This window comes from Antechinus flavipes, chromosome 2 (assembly GCF_016432865.1).
Source record: "Antechinus flavipes isolate AdamAnt ecotype Samford, QLD, Australia chromosome 2, AdamAnt_v2, whole genome shotgun sequence".
Lineage (NCBI taxonomy): Eukaryota > Metazoa > Chordata > Mammalia > Dasyuromorphia > Dasyuridae > Antechinus > Antechinus flavipes.
Window position 1 is genome coordinate 213,727,130 of NC_067399.1, and position 19,887 is coordinate 213,747,016.

At 31.8% G+C, this 19,887-nt stretch overlaps 1 protein-coding gene across 4 annotated transcripts in view; it reads right to left on the reverse strand.

Moving 5' to 3' along the window:
- The window catches only part of HEATR5B (HEAT repeat containing 5B), a 138,342-nt gene that overhangs the window by 62,995 nt on the left and 55,460 nt on the right, over positions 1-19,887 (reverse strand). For all 4 annotated transcript variants that reach the window (XM_051976147.1, XM_051976146.1, XM_051976145.1 and 1 more), the window contains 3 exons: positions 17,557-17,662; positions 15,324-15,514; positions 12,499-12,658 (listed from right to left, as the gene is read on the reverse strand). In XM_051976147.1, coding sequence (XP_051832107.1) covers positions 12,499-12,658; positions 15,324-15,514; positions 17,557-17,662 — 457 coding nt within the window. The remainder of the gene's footprint in view (positions 1-12,498; positions 12,659-15,323; positions 15,515-17,556; positions 17,663-19,887) is intronic.

Below are 19,887 nucleotides of genomic sequence, written 5' to 3' on the forward strand. Positions count from 1 at the left end.
ACAGAACCTGGTCACACACCCCCAACACTGGGAGTGACTCAACACAACCACAGCACAACTGCACATTCATATTCCTCAGCGAGGGACTCTGCCCAGGGCAACCACACTTCCAGCACAGGGGGGCTCTACCCAGGGCAATAGTACTTCTGCTGGCTGGGGCTCTTCCCAGGGCAGCGTCACTTCCACAGCTCTGCTACTCTTCCCAGTCCGTTCACAGGACAGCTACTATCCATCTATCCCTGTTCTGTAGAGGAAGCTGGGAACTTCCTTGCTCTGAAGCAGACACCAAAGGCTTTTTAAAAAAGGAGTTAAAAAACAAAGCGAGCTCTAATTATAGATAGCTTCTACACAGAAAGAGAGCAGATTTCCAACTCCAAGGAGACTAATAGCAGACAGTCTCCAGACAAATCCCCAAAGGGGGATATAACCTGGTCCCCATCTCACAAAGCTTGCCTATAAGAAATTATAAAAGATCTTAAAAGAGAGCTAGAAGAAAAATGGGAAAAGGAAAGAGAAGTTCTGCAAGAGAATATGGAAAAGGCATATAACTCATTAAAAGGAAGATTTGATAAAGTGGAAAAAGAAAGCAACTTCCTGAAATGTGAATTGGAAAAGGTAAAGAACTCCTAGGGAAACCAAATTTGTGATATGGAAAAGATAAAGAACTCCCAGGAAAGTAGGATTGGTGAATTGGAAAAAGAAAATAACTCATTAAAAAAAATAGTGAAATTAAAAAATTCCATAGAGCAAAACAACTCATTAAAAACTTAATTGGACATATACAAAAAGAATTTTTTAAAGTTAATAAAGAAAATAACTCATTAAAAATCAGAACTGAACAAATGGAAGTGAATGATTTGTTGAGACATCAAGAATCAATCAAACAAAACCAAGAAAAAAGAAAAAAGAAAAAATAGAACAAAATGTTAAATATCTACCTGGAAAAACAACAGACCTGGAAAATTGATCTAGGAGAGATAATCTAAGGATTATTGGACTCACTGAAAACCATGATGAAAAAAAGAGCCTAGACACTATTTTTCAGGAAATCATCAGAACTATCAGACTAAGGAAAAAATATTGCAAGCAGCCAGAAAACAACAATTCAAATACAGAGGAGCCACAATAAGGATCACTCAGGATCTAGTTGCTTCCACATCAAAGGATCCAAGGGCCTGGAATCTGATATTCTGAAAGGCAAAAGAACATGGAATGCAGCCAAGAATAAACTACTTAGCTAAGCTGGGCATTTTCTTCCAGAGAAGAAAGGTGAACATTCAATGAAACAGGTGAATTCTATTTATTCCCAATGAAAAAACCAGAGCTAAACAAAAAATTTGAGCTTCAAATATAGGACTCAAGAGAAACATAAAAAGATAAAAAGAATTCTTGAGAACCATATTTCTGGTATGGGCATACATAAAGAGCATGTATATAATTTGATTTTACTGTTATTTTTTTTAAAAAGGGAATTAGAAGTGGAAAGGGGATTATATCAGGAAAAGGGAAAAGTGGAGGTAAAAAGAGGGAAATTACATCTTACAAAGAGGGAAAGGAAACCTATCATATCTGAGGGAATCAAAGGAGGGGGAATAACATTGTGTGAATCTTATTCTCATCAGATTTGGCTCAAAGAGAAAATATTAGACATATTTGGTTTACAAAGAAACTTCTCTCACCTCATTAAAAAGTGGGAGAGGGAAAGGGAAAAGGAAAAGAGTAGGCTAAATAGAAAGGAATACAGAATAAATAAGGGAAAGGTATAAGAAAGGGGGAGAGATTCATGGGGGGTAGGAGGGATTCTAAAGAGGAAGACCTGCATGAGGCAAGTGGTGCTCATAAGTTCAATACTGGGGAAGAGGGGAAGAGGGGAAAGAAAAAGAAAAGTATAATCTGGGGATAATAAGATGGCATGAAATACAGATAATAAGATGGCATGAAATACAGAATTAGTATTTTTAACCATAAATGTGAATGGGATGAACTCTTCCATAAAGCAGAGGCAGATAGCAGACTGGATCAAAAGTTAGAATCCTACAATATGTTATTTACAGGAAACACATTTATAGCAGGGTGATACATACAGAGTAAAGGTAAAAGACTGGAGCAGAATCTATTATGCTTCAGGTGAAGTAAAAAAAGCAGGGGTAGCCATCCTTATAAGCAAAAGCAAAAATTGACTTATTTAAAGGAAATAAAGAAGGAAAATATATCTTGCTAAAAGGAAGCATAGACAATGAAGCAATATCAATACTAAACATACCTGCACCAAGTGGTATAGCATCTAAATTCCCAAAGGAGAAGTTGAGAGTTGCAAGAAGAAATAGAGAGCAAAATTATAATGGTGGGAGATCTCAACCTTGCACTCTCAGAATTAGATAAATCAAACCACAAAAAAATAAGAAAGAAGTTAAAGGGATAAATTAGAATATTAGAAAAGTTAGATATGATAGATCTTTGGAGAAAACTTAATGGAGACAGAAAGGAGTATACTTTCTTCTCAGCACTTCATGGAACCTATATAAAAATGACCATATATTAGGACATAAAGACTTCAAGTACACTTTCTTCTCAGCAGTTCATGGAACCTATATAAAAACTGACCATATATTAGGCTCTGAAATTAAATGAAGAAAGGCAGAAATAGAAAATGCATTCTTTTCAGATCATGATACAATAAAAACTACATTCAACAAAAAGCTAGGGGCAAATAGACAAAAAGTAATTGGAAACTAATCTCATCCTAAAGAATGAATGGGTAAAACAGCAAATCATAGACACAATTAATATTTTCATCCAAGAGAATGACAAAAATGAGACAACATACCAAAATGTGTAGGATGCAGCAAAAGCGGTAATAAGATGAAATTTTATATCTCTAGAGGCTTACTTGAATAAAATAGAGAAAGAGAAAAACAATGAATTGGGCTTGCAACTTAAAAAGCTAGAAAAAGAGCAAATTAAAAACCCCCAATCAAATAAACTTGAAATTCTAAAATTAAAAGGAGAAATTAATAGAATTGAAAGTAAAAAAAAAAAAACTATTGAATTAATAAATAAAACTAAGAGTTGGTTTTATGAAAAAAACAACAAAATAGATAAATCTTTGGTAAATTTGATTAGAAAAAGGAAAGGGGAAAATCAAATTGTTAGTCTTAAAAATGAAAAGGGAGAACTTTCCACCAATGAAGAGGAAATTAGAGCAATAATTAGGAGTTACTTTGCCCAACTTAATGCCAATAAATTTGATAACCTAAGTGAAATGGATGACTATCTTCAAAAATATAGGCTGTCCAGATTAACCGAGGAGGAAATACATTGCTTAAATATTCCCATTTTAGAAAAAGAAATAGAACAAACTATTAATCAACTACCTAAGAAAAAATCCTCAGGACCACATGTGAATTCTACCAAACATTTAAATAACAATCAACTCCAATGTTATATAAACTATTTGAAAAAATAGGGAATGAAGGAGTCCTACCAAATTTCTTTTATGACACAGACATGGTACTGATATCTAAACCAGGTAGGTTGAAAACAGAGAAAGAAAATTATTGACCAATCTCCCTAATGAATATTGATGCAAAAATCTTAAATAAAATATTAGCAAAAAGATTACAGAAAATCATCCCCAGAATAATACACCATGACCAAGTAGGATTTATACCAAGAATGCAGGGCTGATTCAATATTAGGACAACTATTAGCATAATTGACTATATCAATAACCAAATTAACAAAAACCATATGATCATCTCAATAGTTGCAGAAAAAATATTTTATAAAATCTAACACCCATTCCTATTAAAAACACCTGAATGTATAGGAATAAATAGACTTTTCCTTAAAATAGACAGTAGCATCTATTTAAAACTGTGAGTAAGTATCATGTGTAATGGGGATAAACTGGAATCTTTCCCAGTAAGATCAGAAGTGAAACAAGGTTGCCCACTATCATCATTACTATCCAATATTGTATTAGAAATCCTAGCTACATCAATAAGAGTTGAGAAAGACATTAAAGGAATTAAAGTAGGTAATGAGGAAACCAAATTATCATTCTTTGCAGATGATATGATGGTATACTTAAGAGAACCCCAGAGATTCTACTAAAAACCTATTAGAAATAATCCACAACTTTCATAGTTGTAGGATACAAAATAAATCCACATAAATCATCAGCATTTTTACATATCACTAACAAAACCCAACAGCTAGAGATACAAAGAGAAATTCCATTTAAAGTAACTGCCAATAGTATAAAATATTTGGGAATCTATCTGCCAAGGGAAAGTCAAGAACTATATCAGCAAAACTACAAACATTTTTCACACAAAGTCAGATCTAACCAATTGGAAAAATATTAAGTGCCAGTTTCTTCATGGAATTTTTCTCTTTTTTCAGGAACTACTCTTTGAAGTGAATCTAAAACTATCTATGCTCTGCAATTTGGAACACTGCTCAAAAAAAGTTATCAAACTGTACATACCCTTTGATCCAGCAGTATTACTACTGGGCTTATATCCCAAAGAAATCTTAAAGAAGGGAAAGGGGCCTGTATATGCAAAAATGTTTGTGGCAGCTCTTTTCATAGTGGCTAGAAACTGGAAATTGAATGGCGGCCCATCAGTTGGAGAATGGCTGAATAAATTGTGGTATATGAATGTTATGGAATATTATTGTTCTATAAGAAACGACCAGCAGGATGATTTCAGAAGGCCTGGAGAGACCTACATGAACTGATGCGGAGTGAAATGAGCAGAACCAGGAGATCATTATACACTTCAATAACAATAATATATGATGATCAATTCTGATGGACACGCTTCTCTTAAACAATGAGATGAACCAAATCAGTTCCATTTGTTCAATAATGAAGAGAACCAGCTATACTCCCTCTGTTTTTTGTCCACTTCCACATTTGATATTCTTCTCAGTTTATTTTTATCTTATTTCTAAGTCCGATTTTTGTTGTGCAGCAAAATAAGTGTATGGATATGTACACATATATTGTGTTTAACATATACTTTAACATACTTAACATGTATTGGTCTGCCTGCGATCTAGGGGAGGGGGTGAGGGAAAGGAGGGGAAAAGTTGGAACAGAAGGTTTTGCAAGGGTCAATGCTGAAAAATTACCCATGTATATATATCTTGTAAATAAAAAGCTATAATAAAAATTTTTTAAAAATGCTATCTATATGCAGAGAATGAATTTATTATGGAATGAATATACATTGAATAATTTTTTTTTCAACTTATTTGTCTTAAAGTTTTTTTTTGTTGTTGTTTTTGTTTTTGTTTTTTGCGGGGGGGAAGTTCTATGTTTTCTTTAGCAACGTGACTTTTATGGAAATGTTCTGCATAATTTCACATTTGCCTTCTCAGTTGGGAGGGGAGAAGGAGGAAGAGAGAGAATCTGGAACTCAAAGTTTTAAAAAGAAAAGTAAAAAATTTGTTTTACATGGAACTGGAAACATTTTTTAAATTATGTGTGTGTAAACATAGACACATACATATACACATAGGTATACATATACATAAACAAAAAATAGATTTAGTGAAATGGAAAAATATATACCAAAGAAAACAACTCCTTAAACAACAGAATTAATAAAATATGGGGAAAAACAATCAACAAAAAATTTCTTTCAAACAGAGTTGTCAAAGTAAAAGGAGATTTTTTTAAAAAGCTAATTCAATACCAAGATAAGATCAAAATGGGTCCATGACCTAGGCATAAAGAACGCGATTATAAATAAATTAGAGGAACATAGGATAGTTTATCTCTCAGACTTGTGGAGGAGAAAGAAATTTGTGACCAAAGATGAACTAGAGACCATTACTGATCACAAAATAGAAAGTTTTGATTATATCAAATTAAAAAGCCTTTGTACAAACAGAATGAATGCAAACGATTAGTAGGGAAGCAACAAACTGGGAAAACATCTTTACAGTTAAAGGTTCTGATAAAGGCCTCATTTCCAAAATATATAGAGAACTGACCCTAATTTATAAGAAACCAAGCAATTCTCCAATTGATAAATGGTCAAAGGATATGAACAGACAATTTTCAGATGATGAAATTGAAACTATTTCCACTCATATGAAAAAGTGTTCCAAATCACTATTGATCAGAGAAATGCAAATTAAGACAACTCTGAGATACCACTACACACCTGTCAGATTGGCTAAGATGACAGGAAAAAATAATGATGAATGTTGGAGGGGATGCGGGAAAACTGGGACACTGATGCATTGTTGGTGGAGTTGTGAACGAACCCAACCATTCTGGAGAACAATCTGGAATTATGCCCAAAAAGTTATCAAAATGTGCATACCCTTTGAACCAGCAGTGTTTCTAGTGGGCTTATACCCCAAAGAGATACTAAAAAAGGGAAAGGGACCTATATGTGCCAAAATGTTTGTAGCAGCCCTGTTTGTTTTCCACTGCTAGAAACTGGAAAATGAATGGATGCCCATCAATTGGAGAATGGCTGGGTAAATTGTGGTATATGAATGTTATGGAATATTATTGCTCTGTAAGGAATGACCAGCAGGATGAATACAGAGAGGCTTGGAGAGACCTATGTGAACTGATGCTAAGTGAAATGAGCAGAACCAGGAGATCATTATACACTTCGACAACGATATTGTATGAGGATGTATTCTGATGGAAGTGGATTTCTTTGACAAAGAGATCTGAGTTTCAATAAACGATGGACAGAAACAGCTACACCCAAAGAAGGAACACTGAGAAACGAATGTTAACTATTTGCATTTTTGATTTTCTTCCCGAGTTATTTTTGCCTTCTGAATCCAATTCTCCCTGTACAACAGGAGAACTGTTCGGTTCTGCAAATATGTATTGTATCTAGGATATACTGCAACATATCTAACATATATAGGATTGCTTGCCATCTTGAGGAGGGGGTGGAGAGAGGGAGGGGAAAAATCGAAACATAAGCGGGTGCAAGGGATAATGTTGTAAAAAATTACCCTGGCATAGATTCTGTCAATATAAAGTTATTATTACATAAAATTAAAAAAAAAAAAGCTAATTCAAGAAAATAATTCATTAGAAATTAGAATTGGAGAAATGGAAGCAAATGACTCAATGAGACATCCAAGAATCAAACAAAATTTAAAAAATGAAAAAATAGGAAAAAAGCTAAATACCTCATTAGAAAAAGAATAAATCTGAAAAATATATTCAGGAGAGATCATTTAAGAATTTTGGACCAACTAAAAGCCATGATCAAAAAAAAAAACTTTCAAGAAATCATCAAGGATATACTAGATACTAGAGCCTTAATATACTAGAACCAGAGGGTAAACAAGTCATTGAAACAATCCACTGATCATGCCTTAAAAAGAAACCCCAAAATGAAAACTTTATAGCTAAATTCCAAAATTATCAATTCAAGGAAATAATACTGCAAGCAGCATAAAGAAACAATTCAAATACCAAGAAGCCATAGTCAGGATTATACAAGATCTAGTATCTTCCATATTCCTGAAATATGATATTCCAGAAAGCAGCAGAGCTTAAAACTGCAACCAAGAATCAACTACTCAACAAAACTGACCATTATCTTTCAGGGAAAAAGATGGATATTCAATGAAATAGGAGATTTTCTATCATTTCTGATTAAAAGACCAGAGCTAAACAGAAAAATCTGATTTTCAAATACAAGAGAAGCATAAAAAAGTACACAGGAAAGAAAAAATACATTATTTAAAGGTTAATCCATTTATATTCTATAAGGGAACATGATATTTATAACTTGAGTACTGTATCTTTGTTATGTCAATTAGAAGGGATATACATAAACAGAGTATGGGTATAATTTGACTTTGATGTGATAATATTAAAGAGAAATGAAGGGAAAGAAAAAGAATTTTACTGGGGAAAAAAAGGGGACGTAAAATGGGGCAAATTAGATCACACAAAGCACAAAAGATCTTTTACAGTAGAGGGAAAAAAGAGACTGAAAGTGGCATTGTTTGAACATTAATCTCATTGTATTTGACTCAAAGAAGAAATAACATACACACCTTGTTGGGTACAGAAATTTAGGGAAGTAAGAGGAGAAAGGGGAAAGAATAGGGAAAAGGGAAGGCTGATAGAAAGAAGCACAGAAGTAGAAGAAGTAAAATGCAAGAAAGTGGTGGTGGTGGGGGAGAAGATTGAGAGAGAAGAGAGTCAGAAGCAAAACACTGATGAAAAGGGAAAGGGTGAAAGAAGAAAGAAAAATATAAATGAGGGAAAATAGGATGGAGGGAAATACAGAGTTAGTAATCATAACTCTGAATGTCAATGGAATGAACTCTCTCATAAAACAGAAGCAGATAAAAGCCAGAACCCTACAATATGTTGTTTACAAGAAACACGTTTGAAGCAGAGACACATATCTAAAATGAAGGTAAAAGATTGGAGCAGAACATATTATGTTTCAGCTGAAGTTAAAAGAAAAAAAAAGCAGCGGTAGCAAATGTCATCAGATAAAAGAGAAGAAAAATAAATCTAATATAAAAGAGGTAAGGAAAGAAACTACATCTTGCTGAAGGATAACATAGATAATGAAGTAATATCAATACAAAACACATATGCCCTAAGCAGAATAACATCTAAATACTTAGAGAAGTTAAGTGAGTTGCAGGAAGAAATGGATAGCAAAAATATACTAATGGGGGACTTCAATCTCCTTTGCTCAGAAGTAGATAGATAAACAATAAAAAACATTAAGGAACTGAATAGAATTTTGGAAGTTAGGTATGATAGACCTCTGGAGAAACTGAATGGAGATAAAAAGGAGTATTCCTTTTTCTTAGTGATACATGGCAATTACACAAAAAGTGACCATATATTAGTGCATAAAAACCTCCCAATCAAATGCAGAAAGATTAAAGGCATTTTTTTCAGATCATGATGAAATAAAAATTACAAGCAATAAAGGATCATGGAAAAAATAGACCAAAAATCAATTGGAAACTAAATAATCTAATCCTAAAGATTAGGGGGTTCAAACAACAACTCATAGAAGCAATCATTTCATCTTAAGAGAATGACAATAATGGGACAACATACCAAAATTTATGCGATGCAGCCTAGGGAAAGTATTTCCTTAGGGGAAACTTTATATTTTCAGATGCTTACATGAATAAAATACAGAAAGAGGAGATCAATGAACTGGCCATAGAACTAAAACATCTAAAAAAAGAAAAACTCAAAACCCCCACTTAAGTGCCAAATTAGATTTATATTTTTAATTATAGTTTTTTATTTACAAGTTATATGCATGGGTAATTTTTCAGCATTGACAATTGCAAAACCTTTTGTTCCAATTTTTCCCTTGCTTCCCTCCCACCCCTCCCTGAGATGGCAGGTAGACCAATACATGTTAAATATGTTAAAGTATATGTTGAATACAATATATGTATACATGTCCATACAGTTATTTTGCTGCACAAAAAGAATCAGACTTTGAAATAGTATACAATTAACCTGTGAAGGAAAATAAAAATGCAGGCAGACAAAAATAGAGGGATTGGGATTCTATGTAGTGGTTCATAGTCATCTCTCAGAGTTCTTTTGCTGAGTGTAGCTGGTTCAATTCATTACTTCTCTATTGGAACTGATTTAGTTCATCTCATTATTGAAGAGGGCCACGTCCATCAGAATTGATCATCATATAGTATTGTTGCTGAAATATATAATGATCTCCTAATCCTGCTCATTTCACTCAGCATCAGTTCATGTCTCTCCAGGCCTTTCTGAAATCATCCTGCTAGTCATTTCTTACAGAGTAATAATATTCCATAATATTCATATACCACAATTTATTCAGCCATTCTCCAATTGATGGGCATTCACTCTGTTTCCAGTTTCTGGCCACTACAAAGAGGGTTGCCACAAACATTCTTGCACATACAGGTCCCTTTCCCTTCTTTAAAATCTCTTTGGGATATAAGCCCAGTAGTAACACTGCTGGATCAAAGGCTATGCACAGTTTGATAACTTTTTGAGCATAGTTCCAAATCCCTTTCCAGAATGGTTGGATGAATTCCAATTCCACCAACAATGTGCCCCAGTTTTCCCACACCCCCTCCAACATTCCTTATTATCTTTCCCTGTCATTCTAGCCAATCTGATAGGTATGTAGTGGTATCTCAGAGTTGTCTTAATTTGCATTTCTCTGATTAATAATGATTTGGAGCATATTTTCATATGGCTAGAAATAGTTTCAATTTCTTCATCTAAGAATTGTTTGTTTTGATTTCTTACAAACTAGAGTCAATTCTCTATATATTTTGGAAATGAGGCCTTTATCAGAAGCTTTGACTGTAAACATGTTTTCCCAGTTTCAAATTAGATATTTTAAAAGTTAAAGAAGAGATTAATAAAAGTGAAAGTAAGAAAATTATTGAACTAATAAATAAAACTAAGAACGGGTTTTATGGCCTTTGATTAATTTGATTAAAAAAAGTAAAGAAGAAAACCAAATTACCAGTATTGAAAATGAAAAAGATGAATTAATGAAGAGGAAATTCAAGCAATAATTAGGAGCTATTGTGCCTATCAGCCAATAAATCTTACAATCTAATTGAAACAGATTAATATTTACTAAAATATAAATTGTCCAGATTAACAGAAGAAGAAATTAAATACTTAAACAGTCCCATTTTAGAAAAAGAAAATGAACAAGCCATCAATGAATTCCCTAAGAAAAAATCACCAGGGCCAGGTGAATTGTAAATTCACTTGTAAATTCTACCAAATATTTAAAGAACAATTAATTCTAATATTATATAAACTATTTAGAAAAAAAGAGGAAGAAGGAGTTCTATCAAATTCCTTTCATGACACAGATATGGTGCTGATACCTAAATCAAGAAGGGCCAAAACAGAGAAATAAAAGTATAGACCAATTTCCCTAATGAATATTGATACAAAAATCTTAAATAAAATATTAGCAAAGAGATGATAGCATCTTATCACCAAGATAATACACCATAAACAAGTGGGATTTATATCAGGAATATAGAGATTGTTCAATATCAGAAACACCATCAGCATTATTGACCATATCAATAACAAAATTAACAGAAATCATATGATTATCTCAGTAAATACAGAAAAACATCTGGAAAAATATCATACTAATTCCTAATAAAAACACTAGAGAGCTTTCCTAAAAATAATAAGCAGTACTCATCTAAAACCATCAGTAAGCATCATATGTAATGGGAATAAGTTAGAAGTATTCCCAATAAGATTAGGAATGAAACAAGGATGCCCATTATCACCACTATTATTCAATATAGTACTAGAAATGTTACCTTTAGCAATAAGAGAAGAAAAAGAAATGGAAGGAACTAAGAGTAGGCAGTCAGGAAACAAAATAAACAAACTGCATACTCTTTGATCCAGCAGTGTCACTACTGCATCTGTATCCAAAAGAGATCATAAAAGAGGGGAAAGGACTCACATGTGTAAAAATGTTTGTAGCAGCTCTTTTGTGGTAGCAAGGCATTGGAAATGGAGAGGAGGATGTCCATCAATCAGGGACTGACTGATTAATGCTATGTGAATGTAATGGAATATTACTGTTGTATAAGAAATAATGATTTATTTCAGAAAAGTGTGGAAAAACTTACAAGAACTGATGCTGAGTGAAGTGAACAAAAACAGAAGAATACTCTACAACACAGTAAGAGCTAGATTAAATGATGATGACAGACTTAGCTCTTCTCAGCAAAGCAGTGATCCAAAACAATTCCAATATACTTAGGATGGAAAATGCCATATGTAGCCAGAAGAATTATCAAGACTGAATGCAGATCAAAACATACTATTTTCACCTTTTTTTTTTTGTTTTTTCTTTCTCATGTTTGTTCCCTTTTGTTCTGATTTGCCTTCCATAATGTGACAAATATGGAAATATGTTTAAAGTGATTGTGTATGTATAACCAATATCAGATTGCTTGCTATCTTGGGGAGAGAAAAGATAAGAGAGGAAGAAAAAAAAATTAGCACTCAAAAACTTAAAAGATGAAATGTTGAAAACTATTTTTACATGTAACTGGAAAAGTAAAATATTATTAAGAAAAAAATAAAATTATAAGGAACCTCAGAGATTGACTATTCAAAACATATTACTTTTCAGATAAGGAATTAGGCCAAAGGAGATAAGAAGACTTACAAAATCACACAACCATCTAATAGCAAAGAAAGGAAGTAACAGAACACAAACATTCATTTAACACAAAGAATCAAATGATCCAAATATTCTAAGTCACTGAATGCACTCTATATTTTTCCAAATTAAATAGTTTTATCTCTTTCTCCTTTTTACCTCTCATATCAGTTCACTGTCCATAAGTGATATCTAACAAATATATGTGCAACAATGGAGGAAATCTGCATTGAAGAGTTTGTAATTTGGCAGCAAAAAGTTTCTTTTTGAAAGTAATTTAAAAATCACCCTGTACCTGAACTTCAGGTGAAGTTCCATCTTGAGCCAGTGCCAGTAGAATACTAACACTGGTCTTGAGGTGTTGTCCTGATCCTATCCCCCCAACATATCGATGTAGACAGCCAAGAGCCAATGAATGGCCAGTTCTGGAAACAACATCTCGAGCAGATTTTAATCTGAAAAAAAAATTAGAGAATTGCTGAAAAGTATATTAAAAAAAATAAATGATCAAAAAAAAAAAAAAAGATGTAAGAGCAATCAGTATTAAAGGAGAGTCCATGTACTCCATAATTTCCAAAGAATATATTTTTACATTTATTTGCACTATGCTACTTGTCCTAATATGTGTAAATGTTTGCAAAAGTTCCAAGTGGTGCTGAGAGATAGACATAGATAGTAACGCTATAATAATAAGATATTTTTATATCTTTATTTCAAATTTGGGTAATTTTGCAAACAATGTAGGCAAAAAGAACATTACAAATTGAATAAATTTATGAATAAAATAAAACAAGACATATCTTCTGAATGAGACTTAAATATACATATACATATATATATATATACCTGTCATCATAACTATACATATATTCTATATTCTATGCAATAGACGTTTAAACTGAAATATAATAACATTCTATCTCCTTTCTCTGTGCATTTGCATAAGCTGTCCATATGCTTGAAATTTGCTTCTCATTCGTTTCTTAGAATCCTTATTTTACTTTAAAACTTAGTTTAAGGCACAAACAACCCAATGAAGCTTTTCTTGATACCCTCTATTATCAGGTAGTATGGGAAGTAGTTATTCTTTTTTACTACATTCTTTTGTATATACAATATATTCTCCTCTTCCCCAACCTCAATATATACTCTATGAAGGTAAGGATACCTAGTCCATAGCAAAATGTCTTGGGGAGTAGCTTATGTTGTTTTTCAGTTGTGTCCAACTCTTCATCAACTGGTTTTCTGGCAAAAATACTGGAGTGGTTTGCCATTTCCTACTCCAACTCATTTTACAGATAAGGCAACTGAGTCAAAAAAGGTTTAAGTGTCTTGCCTAGGGTCCCACAGCTAGTAAGTATCTGAGACCAAATTTGAACTCAGGAAGATGAGTCATCCACTATTTACTATGCCACCTAACTGCCCCAGAGAATTGTACATCACTTTCATCTTTATGAGAAAGAGCCAAATTACCAATAAGTGAAGTGACATCAGAGATATATTCAATAAAGTAAATTTCATAATAGTAGTTAGATAGCCTTTCAGCCTTATGTCCCACACTTTTTTCCATAGTTATATCTACAACACAATAAAAGACTTTACATTTATAATGGTGTCAATGAGTCATAAAAAAAATGATTAAAATAGTTCCATATATATAGGCAGGAAAATACAAAGTCTAAAAGTATTTCAATTTTAATGGGTTAATTTGAAACTCTAGAATTTATAAAACTAAAACTCCAGATGTTCAGAAAATATGCTTAACCAGATTAACTCAAATAACACCAAATAACTGAGTAGATATTCTAGTTTTTTTTCCTGACATCATTACATTCTTGTTAGGAGTAAAATGCTACTATACTTTACTATTATCCTTGTTATACTTTTGAAAGTAAAAGACAACAATGAAATTATCACCAGAACTAGATCTTATTAGCTCTTTAACATATTTATGTATGTGTGTATATGTGTATTACACATATGAATGAATGTATATATATAATACTTCATTGTTTACAAAAAGCTTTTTTCACAACAACCCTGGGAAGTAGGTAATATAATTATTATTACTCAAACTTTATAAATGAGGAAACAGACTCAAGTCAAATGGCTTGTCTAGGATCACACAGATAGTAAGTGGAAATTAATCTCAACTTCTGAGTCAGTGCTTTCCTCAAAATGCCACACTGACCCTTATGACATTATGCTATATCCAATAATAACTGATCTTTCTATGCAGTTCTTAAAAGTAAAATTTGAAAAACATTTTACATATCTCTTTCTGTGCTCACAATAATTCTGGGAAATCATTATTACATGTATGATTCACAGTTTAGAGATAGGAAAACTGAGGTTTCTAAATATAGTGCTCTTTTCAGTATAACACACTTTCTACTTTCTCTTCTTTAAAAGACTAAGGATTTACAATAACTAAGAAGTACATTGCAGCCAATAATCCTAATTCAAATAACCTAACTATTGCCTATCCTTGTATGTTCTTATTAAATCTTTTAAATAAGTTCTTGCTTGATTGGCATCTGGAAAATCTCTACTGAAAACATCTAATTCACTTAAGTATCCTTGCTTAACTACTTGCTGGATATGCTCCTCTGACAGTGTGTTCTACTTCCAAAATCAAGGAGAGTAAATTAGATAATTTAGGGCAATATCCACAGGTTAAGATGAGTAAATTGTAAATAAAGTCTTCGCAATGTATCCTTATTATTTTAAATTAATTCCTAGATGATATATATATCCACAACTGATTATTAGTCAAATACAAATTTTTTGTGTGTATATTTGCTATTTTAAAATATCCATCCCTCAATTCTATGGAATTATTGCAAATAAAATTTAAGTATTAACTAATTTCACCTAATTACTGCCTCTTTCAATCTTTCTTATCAACATATGATATTAAATTTGATCAGGAATTTTCCTGCTCACCCAAAGTACAATATCACTCTCTAGCTCTGAAGTTTAATCAATTAATTGTGTAAAGACAAAAATAATGCCACTTGTTTTCAGGTTAGAGAGAAACTAAGACCCATTACTTAAGTTCTGATTCTACTTATTATATTTGTCAATCTGAGAAACTTACTTCTTGGCAAAAAAACTTACTTGTCAAAGCTATATTGAGCCATTCTAGCAATGAAAGTTGCTTCTCCGACCACTTGAGCCATTCTTCCAAGGGCTTCTCCAGCTGCACATCTCAAAATAGGATTTGGATTATCAAGAGCTCCCATAACCAATGTCAGAGCAGATTTCCGAACTTCCTCAGGTCCTAAAGTACTTTTGTTTTCAGCCAAGCCCTATATGAATTTAAAAAAAAATCCAACCCAAATATAATTTTAAATACAAAAAACCAACAACATATTCACATGCAATATTCACATGTATTCAGATTACTTCATTAAGTGGATTTTCTTTAACCACATTATTTTAACCACATCCTCCTAAGCATCATTTTATTATTTATTTATTAATTATAGCTTTTTATTGACAGAACATATGAATGGGTCATTTTTACAACATTGTCCCTTGCACTCGCTTCTGTTTCAACTTTTCCCTTCCCTCCCTCCATCCTCTCCCCTAGATGGCAGGCAGTCTCATACATGTTAAATATGCTAAAGTATATCTAAGCATCATTTTAAACACATATATAGTAACATCCTATGTGAATTCTCAAACAACCAAACCTAGATAAACCTGAAATTTAGAATTATTGCCCAAAAGATTCAATTCCAATGTACTTCCTTTGTTGATTTTTTTCTATTAATCCTGTTTAGATCTTCTTTATATATAGTTCTTTGCTTGGCTCCCCCATTAGATTGTGAGCTCCTAGTGGAAAGGAACTGTCTTTCTTCACATCTCTGGTACTTATCATGGTGCCTTGCACATAGGTGGTACTTAATCAATGCTTACTGACTAGCTAATTTGTATATAAAAGCAAATATGGCAAGCAAAGCAAAGCACAGTTAACTTCTTGAAAAAGCTATTTAATTCTATTTGTGCTATTAATTATGCAGAAAACAATCTAAACAAGAAATTTTACATTAAAATGTGGGGGGAAATGACAAGAATAAGGGAAAACAATGTCATTTAAGTATGTATAGTACATATTTAAATAAAGAACAGGAGATGAACAATCACCTTACTATAATAGAATTGTAAAAAATTTAACTTTTCTTAACTCTCTTACAATTAGTTATTTTGTTCCTCAAGAACTAAGACTCTGGCTTCTCATTATGTAATATATAAATTCAGTGTCTAAGTAAAACACTAACTGCAATACAGATACAGCCAGAATGATTCTAATTGCTACAGGTTACAACAGTATTATAATTAATTTATCTTCTAAAATTTTTCATTATTTACTGAATCCTCTAACAAGTTTTTAGCTTTGTATTATGATGTATATATTCTAGTGGTTCTATAAAATATAGAACTTGCTCATTATTTTTTTAACTGTTTTTGCCAAAACAAAATTTGCCATTTTGTTTAAAGGTGGCAGATGAAACCACAAATCATATTTAAGATATTACCATTTAGTATATCAAACCTCATTAAAATTAAACATTCTCCTTTAAAAGTAACAAATTCTATATGTAAATTTGCCAGATTAAAACAAGAGAAAATTTAAAAATCACAATTAGGAACATCAAGAATAATTTTTTCTAAGTATTTAAGTTGTCATAACAATAAAAACAGACAAAACAATTATTATTATATAAAAGTGTGATTTTTCAATTATGTACAACTCTTCATGACTCCATTTGGGGTTTTCTTTGAAAAGACTGAAGTGGTTTGCCATTTATTTTTCTAGTTCATTTTACAAATGAAGAAACTGAGGCAAACAAGGTTAAGTGACTTGCCAGAGTCACATAGCTAGAGTCTGAGGTCATATTTCAACTGGAAGAAGAGTCTTCCTGACTCCAGGCTTGGTACTGTACCTACTCCACCTCCTAGCTGTCATAAAAACCCTAGAGACCAGTCAAAGCTCTCTGAGTGTCACTTTCCTCCATGTATGTTCCTAAATGATCTTAAAACTTAAATGTATGTTCCCATAAGCCTAATTAGGCAAACTATATTCCAATTTCTTTTTTGCTTATTCAGTAGCACAAATGCTTTTAGATATTCTATTTTCTTACAATTAAAAGATTCTTACAAATTAAAATATTCATCATACAGTATAAAATATAGAATACTCAAGTGTATCAATTTGCTTAAATATAGTTTAAATAGGTGCATGATTCATTTTCTACATACCATAATTAAATTATTTAAAAGTAAGACTTTATTACTCAAATTAATAATTACATATTAGCACTTATACTTCTGGTGGCAATATTACCTTTAATGCACTGAGAACAGCAGTGAAAATATTAAGTTGTACGGCCTGTTGACGAACACCTTTAGCCTGTTTGACACACTCAGCAAAATGATCCAGCATTTGTAATCTGTAATATCAGAATGAAGATCTTTAAAAATTCCTATTGTACAAAAACAATGTTAATGTAATAAGCTTAAGTATGAATTAATTTTAAGCAAACACATTCCAGAGTCCCTTTTTTTATTTCTATTTTATTGTCTAAAATGGTTTTGCCTAATATCCACGTTCCTACTAATTAAAGTAATTTAACAGTCAAAATATTAACCTTCAATTGCTAATGAGTGTATGAAAGAAAAAGGTAATTGTTCTTTCATATACCTTAAAAATACCCATAATATGTTCTGAAAATGTTTCACCTCAGATACCAAAAAAAAAAAAAAAAAATATATATATATATATATATATATATATATATATACACATACATATATACATACACACACACACATATATATATACATATATACATATATACATATATATATATATATATATATGTATTACTCCGTCATGGTATATCCTCACTTCCTTTCCATAGATTTTGATTTACTTTTGGCTCAGGCAAAGTGAACTCTGGGGAAGGAGGATGAAGACTGGAAGGAAAGCAAAAGTTTATATATCCCTCAAGCTGAAAAAATAAGGATAAATTTAAGAACAAGGAAAATTCTTTTAGATTATTCTGTCTAAAGAGCAATGAGAAAGAGGCAGTTAGGTGACACAATGGATAGAGCATCAGCCCTGAATTCAAATCTGTCCTCAGACACATCACTTAACCCCAATTACCTCAGGAAAAAAAAAAAAAAAAAAGAAGCAATGACATAGTTTCAAGTACTATTACAAAGGAAGCCAGTTCATATATATATTTACTACCTACCAACTCATACATTAATTCTGGGGAAAAACAATCCTAAAAAATCAGGCATATTTCTAGATTCATTGTGATCTATAGGATATTTATCCCTTATCTAGTCAATAATCCCCAGAGATCAAGATGATTCAAGGACAGACTTAGACATTCTGGGCAGGCCTTGGGTTTCAGATCAAATAAGTCTTTATACTGGTAATAAAAGTATCAAACAAGTCTCCAGAGAATCCCTCACTCAGGATCACTTTGAGTAGTAAACTTCTATAGTTTACTCAAATCTAAACACATAGGTTTCTGTAAATGACATGTAAGGCATTATTCAATCCAATTTTCTGCTTCTATATGGGATTATTAAAAAGTCTCAGGATTTGTTTTCATTAAAAAAAAAAAAGCATACATGTGCATTACAATTTTTAATAGATTTAGGAGGCTTATCCCAACTTTTTGTCAGTAGCTAGATGTATGACTTTGAACATGCTATATAAATCTTTTGCACCTGAAATTTCTTCTACTATAAAACAAATTACTCTAAAAAGAAGGACTGATGTTTTAAGTAAAAGATTTTGATCACCAAACATGGAATAGTTTTTGTCTATTTTTAATCATGCTAGATCAGAGATTCCTAACCTTTTTTGTGTATGGATCATTTTGGCAGTTTGTTGAAGCTCATGGACCCCATCTCAGAATGACTTTAAATGCATAAAATAAAATATATATTATTAAAATTAAATTTAAAAACCAATAATATTAAAACATAGTTATTAAAATATTTTATGACTTTGTGGAGAAGTAAAATCAAAGTTTCATATTTTGACTATATTCTTCCTTAAATTAATAGCTATGAAGATCAGCTAACCAATCAATAACTATGTTCTACATCTTATAAATAAAGATGATCCTACTAATCCATTTCTGATGGAATTTTAGTTTTGAAAAGTGGTGATTTATGTGCATTGATCTATGTACACTTCATTCTCATTGTGACCACTGATATGCAAAATAATTGATGAAGTTTATCATATAGTATTATAAATAAGAAATGTCTAATATATAATATTACTCTCTCTTCATTATTATGACATCCTAACCAAACAAATCATAACCTTAAATAAGTAAATAATTTAAGTGATTAATGTGAATTAATCACATAGGAGTTTAAAAATTCTAACAATCCAATCTGATTAAAACAGTACCAAAAATTAGTTACTACCACTTAGGATATCAATTTAAAACTACAAATGCTGTGAAGTATAGTATATAACAGAAAATATAATGAAAAACATATCAAAAACTGCACTGAACTTAATATCAGTTAAAATTTCCCTAGGAATACTTCTTCACTCATTAACTTTTTTCAGTGCAGAACATAATTTAGCAAACTTTTTCAGGGTAATTAACTTAAATAATAGATTACTCTCAAAGTGGTA